This window comes from Arvicola amphibius, chromosome 6 (assembly GCF_903992535.2).
Source record: "Arvicola amphibius chromosome 6, mArvAmp1.2, whole genome shotgun sequence".
Classification (NCBI taxonomy): Eukaryota; Metazoa; Chordata; class Mammalia; order Rodentia; family Cricetidae; genus Arvicola; species Arvicola amphibius.
The window spans coordinates 123,172,390-123,177,968 of record NC_052052.2 but is presented as its reverse complement, the minus strand read 5'-3'; the positions used below and the strand labels follow the sequence as shown (position 1 = coordinate 123,177,968).

General features: G+C 42.3%; 1 protein-coding gene across 2 annotated transcripts; it reads left to right on the top strand.

Annotated features, from left to right (window-relative positions):
- Positions 1-299: 299 nt before the first annotated feature.
- Positions 300-5,259, top strand: LOC119817347 (olfactory receptor 2B2-like). 2 transcript variants are annotated; one of them, XM_038334542.1, is made up of 2 exons: positions 300-341; positions 4,351-5,259. In XM_038334542.1, the coding sequence occupies exons 1-2, from the start codon at positions 300-302 to the stop codon at positions 5,257-5,259; spliced, it is 951 nt and encodes a 316-aa protein (XP_038190470.1). The 2 variants fall into 2 exon arrangements, with proteins under 2 accessions (XP_038190470.1, XP_038190469.1); XM_038334541.1 differs by lacking the exon at positions 300-341 and having other exon boundaries at positions 4,318-5,259.
- The last annotated feature ends 320 nt before the right edge of the window (positions 5,260-5,579 follow it).

Genomic DNA, 5,579 nt, shown 5'->3' with positions numbered 1-5,579 from the left:
TACCTCACTTCCTTCTTCCTGTTCTGTCTACTCCGCCCACCTAAGAGCTGGCCAATCAAATGGGCCAGGCAGTTTCTTTATTAGCCAATGGGAATCCTCCATCACTAGTTTCTAGGGGAAAAACTTCATTACTCTGCTAAGTGTGCATAACATGAAATAAACTGCTAATGACTAATCATGGTACCCATACAGTAGCGCTTTTCTCCAGCCTCATTAGAGGAGCTGCTTTTTTAAAGTACATGGAGACTCACAGCTGGTCAAAGTACAATAAGAGGAGACAGCAGAATGCTCAGCCCTAAATGGGACTTCTGTATCACACTTCATCTGCTCAAGGCTCTGGAGTCATTGCAGAAAAGAGGTTGAAATAGTTTAAGAATCAAAAGAAATGGTGTTTTCTGTATCCAGCTAAATAGTTCTACATATGAATTTATGGTTGTTCAGACAGCATGCTGAAACAGAATGAGGCCAGACAAAATTCCCACCAGGGGAGGGAGGCAGGAACTAAGTCCATCTCTAGCTAAAATCTGCTGCTAATTGATAGCTTCTGGAAGAGAAGAGTCAGTGCTCTGTAAGGGCGCAGCCCCTTGGGAGTTGGCCACCCTCCAGTGAGGCTACACATCCAGGAATAGCAAATGGGCAGTGCAAATTGGACTTGATGGGTTTAAATGAGGTGAGAGAATACAGCTGAGTGGATTGGGAAGGGGAGATGGGTGTGGAGGATTTGGGGAGAGGGCAAATATGATCAAACTCCATTGTGTGGAATTCTCAAAAGAAAGTAAAAATAAGAAAATATATGAAAGGAACTGATATCTTGTGTCTCTTCAGAAATCCTATGACTCTCAGGTCTCCTTTAAAAAACTGATGAGAAAATAGAGTTTGATCGTTTCAATAATATAGACTCTTTGGTAGTTGGATCTGTTTTTATACATCGAACATGTAGGCATGCTCTTCTCAAACCTGGCTCCTCTATATCAGTTTGTCATTTTTTTTAAATTTTCTAGTTTATTGAATGTTTTACTTCACATTTGTTAAAAGTTTAGATTTTTTATTTTTATACTTGCAAGCATTTCTTCTAAATATATGTCTAAAAATGAATTGAAGTAAACCTTTGCATCATCAAACGAAACTACAAATACATTGTATTCTGGTTGAATTAATTAATATATTGCACATAAATTTTAAACACATTTATTTAATGGACCACATATAATCCTCTGCTAATAGTAACTTAATTTAGAGAGAATGAACCATGAACCCATAAAGAAAGTATTCAGGAATACTGGGTATAAACTTATGTCTTCAAATTTTTTCTTATGTGGAATATATCATAAAAAATTAATAAGTAATTTGAAAAGATCAGTTAAATAATGGTCTCTTTCCTGGTGTGCAAATCAAAGGTGTGACAACATGGTTATAGATGGCATCGTAGGGATCATGAAATGAATTTTTTCTTTCTGATAGAACTGAGAATAGGACTGTAATCCATGTGGAGATGCACCCCTGTAAATCCATGTCCATGTGGTGACACGCCCCGGTAATCTCAACACTTGGAACACTGAGGCAGGAGGATCTTGAGCTTTAGGATGACCTGGGATATATGAAACAGACTCTGACTCAAAAAACAAAACCAAAAATGGAAACAAAAAAAAATAACAAGAGTAAAGGAATGACTTTAGAGAAGTCATTGAATAATAGTTTACAAGTGTCAATAAATCCCTGTTGGGAACCAAATTCAGTTTTTAGTTGTTAAAATTTTGTTGCTGTTGTTGTTCCCATCATCGCTGCTGTCAGTTACAAAGTGAAGGATTTGGTCCCTGGAGAGCGGCTCCTCCTGAACCGCACAGCCATGAAAGAGTGCCCTCCCTTCACAGCTCTCCTCTTGTCTCCCATTGGACCAGGAGTTTGCTGAGCCCCTGGTGAATCATATAAAGGAAGCCTCTATGTTGGGATTTTTGCCAGAGGCCAAAACCAGTATTTGGCTGGAAATGTATTTTTCCTCATTCTTGTAAAACCAATCAGAAAATATGTCTTTAAAAAATAGTGATTGGCTCACCGAAGTGTAAAGGACAAGACTCCGGTACCACACTTTCTGGGCATCACCTGTGCATCCTGCTCACCATCCACTGCACTCTGACTGGAGACCTCGGGACGCCCAGCAAGCAGAACTAGAACTTCAGTTCGCCTCACCTGAACAAGCAGATGACTATGTCGCAGACAGAAGTGGCATTGTGTTTGTGCCTTTCAAATTAATACTGTTTGAATGCCAGATGTTTTGGAAGGCAAAATGAATTTTTCTGTCTCTCACGCTTAAATTAGAGGTAAGTAGAATATATAAGAAATTACTAAATAGACTCACATTAGAATTTGAGCATTAGGAGACATTTGTGATCTCGGTGGGGACCATGACCTCCAGAGCAGGTCATCTTTCCCTTCTGTTGGCTGCTGAAGCAGACCTGGGCTCTCAGGAAAGCAAGCTAAGCGAGAGGAGCAAATAAACCCAGGTTTCTGCCTTCAGGGCTCAGCTTTTCTAAAGGGTAAACTTTAAGTAGATCCTTCCCTTATTAGCTGTGAGGGGGGGGGGCGAAGACTCCTATGGTTTATCTACATAATTCAGAAAAAGATATTTGAAAGACCCTCTCATAAGAATATGAGATATTTTGGGAACATCAAATAACAAGGTGTCATCCTGTCATATGTGAGCAAGTCCGAGACCATACCTCAAAAATTAAAAAACTATCTTGAGGTACTGAGAAAACGTCTCAGCAGATAAAAGCCTTATCACAGAGTTTTGAGGACCTGAGTTCAAAACCACAGGAACCACATTAGGCTGAACACAGGGTGCACAGGGTTCTGTTCAGAACCCCAGCATTCCTAGCAAGACAAGAGACAGAGAGGAGGATCACATTGGCTAGCTTGTCATACGCAGCATGAACAACAAGAGAGAAATTCTGCTGCAACCAAGGTGCCCTCTGACTGTCATATTTGTGCTGTAGCTTGGGTGTGTGCAAAATCGCACTCACCAGCATGCACACAAACACACACACTCGAAAACACACTGAAACATTATTTCATATCTTATATTTATGAACACCTAAATGATGAGGGGAACTAAAAGTTTTACAACAAGTGGGGACCAAAACCAATACCCATTGCTAACATTTTAATGACTATGGATTAAATTGGAGAAATACATTCTCATATTGGTAAAATAAATTTGAAAGCTTAGTTTTTATGGCAATTTCTTTGGGATACATTCTCTTTAGATGTTGGAGTTGCTATATACTACTTCCAAGATAGTTATGATTCTCACCCACCTCCATCCAAAGTATTCCTGCACTCTGACATCTATGGCCCAGCACCTGAGCTCCTGTGGACCAGGTACTGCCAACAGTTTACACAAAAGATAACATCCATACTTAGGATATGATCCTTTGCCCCCTGGGTTGAAGCTGAATGCGAGGATTGTAACATGACCACTTGCACGCTGACGTATTTAGAACGGAACACTGTAGAAGCTCCAAGTGACCCCTTTTGAGCACTTCTGTCCCTCTGTCAGAGTGGATGCTCTGAGGTCACTCCTCCGTTCCCTCCCAGAGTTAGGCTGAGTGGGCTGCACCTGTGACTCTCAACAGGACAGAAAATGCATCTGTGTCCTCACCTTACAGATGAGGACCCTAAGATCAGAGCACAGGACGCAGTGAAACTGGTTCCAGAAGGCAGATGGGCCGGGCCCACCAGCCTCACGGTCACAGCAGTGCCAGTGCCATGTGGATTCTGTGACACAGCATTGGAGGACGAGTCTCCTGACACTGTGTCTGAAAACTCACGAGGAGGATGCCGTAATTAATGTCTGCACTTATTTAGAGAATGGCAGGGATAGTGGGGAAATGAGGTTTACATAACTCTAACAAATGCCTGCAAACAGATTCTGGGGGAAAATAAACAAATTCAAATAACAGGAACAATATCTCTGCTCCCCCCCACCCCCAGCACATACCCAGATAGAAAGATCCCAGAACAACCGTCCACAGGACAGGCAAACACAGAGGAGAAGCTCTGTGACTCTAGAAATGGACTCAGTGCTGCAAACCTGAAATCACTGTGCTAAAAACTGTTAGCAATCCATGAAGACCTGTGAAAGGTTTGACAGATACTTAACCTTTTATCAACACGGTTTTCACACTACCAGGATCAGTTTGTAAATGCATGAAACGCTCTGGCATCATCAATTCATATTTTATTGAAGTGGTCAATAAACATGTTCACCGGCTTACTAACCCTTTGTGTTCCAGGGACCCAGAGACTGCACCATTTACCATGACTCTGGCGAATGAGAGCATCTCAGGGGAGTTCATTCTCCTAGGGTTCTCAGATCGGCCATGGCTGGAGCTGCCACTCTTTGTGGTGTTTCTGGTGTCCTATATCCTGACCATCTTCGGGAATATGACGATAATTCTTGTGTCCCGCCTGGATTCGAAACTCCACACCCCCATGTACTTTTTCCTCACGAACCTGTCCCTGCTGGACCTGTGCTACACCACGAGCACAGTCCCCCAGATGCTCGTCAACATCTGCAGCTCCCGGAAGGTGATCAGCTATGGAGGCTGCGTGGTCCAGCTTTTCATTTTCCTGGCCTTGGGTTGCACTGAATGCTTTCTCCTGGGCGTCATGTCCTTCGACAGATTTATAGCCATCTGTCGGCCTCTCTATTACTCAGTCATCATGCACCAAAGGCGCTGCCTGCAGCTGGCGGCTGTGTGTTGGATCAGTGGCTTCAGCAACTCAGTATTGCAGTCCACGTGGACCCTTCAGATGCCACGGTGTGGTCACAAGAAAGTGGATCACTTCCTCTGTGAGATCCCTGCCCTGCTCAAGTTGTCCTGTGTGGATACCACAACAATTGAAGCTGAACAATTTTTCATAAGTGTTGTCTTCCTTTTAATACCTTTGACTCTCATCCTCATATCGTATGCCTTTATTGTGCAAGCAGTGTTGAGGATCAGGTCAGCTGAAGGTCGGCGAAAGGCATTTGGGACATGTGGCTCCCACCTAATTGTGGTGGTGCTGTTTTATGGTACTGCCATCTACATGTATCTGCAGCCACCATCCCCTGCCTCCAAGGACAGAGGGAAAATGGTGTCCCTCTTTTATGGGATCATCACACCCATGCTGAACCCCCTGATCTACACACTTAGGAACAAAGAGGTAAAGGGAGCATTTAAGAGGTTGATGGGCAGGGTCTTCTTGATCACAAAATAAGGAAGAATACAGATAATAGGCCTATTGATATAAAGTTTTAAAACCTGAAAAATTGTACTGTTTTGTTCCCTTTGGAACTATTATGGAACTAATAATAAAATCTTGTTGACAGAAACCCATATTAGTGTTCTGCTGCCTAGATATATTTAATTCCCAAACCCTGAGAAGTGACCTTTTAAGATGCTCTAAATCTGCTAACCTTACATGCTTCATATTTTCAGACATTATATCATTTTTCTTCTTAGTGAGGATTCTTAGGCATCTCTGGGGCTAAAATACATGTTTGTAGATCTTTTCCTCAATAATAACATTTTAGTACA

Coding starts and splice junctions, on each gene's coding strand:
- LOC119817347 (XM_038334542.1), top strand. CDS start 300: ATGGGACTTCTGTATCACACTTCATCTGCTCAAGGCTCTGGA. Junction 342..4,350: donor CATCTGCTCAAGGCTCTGGA/GTCATTGCAGAA, acceptor ATCTCAGGGGAG/TTCATTCTCCTAGGGTTCTC.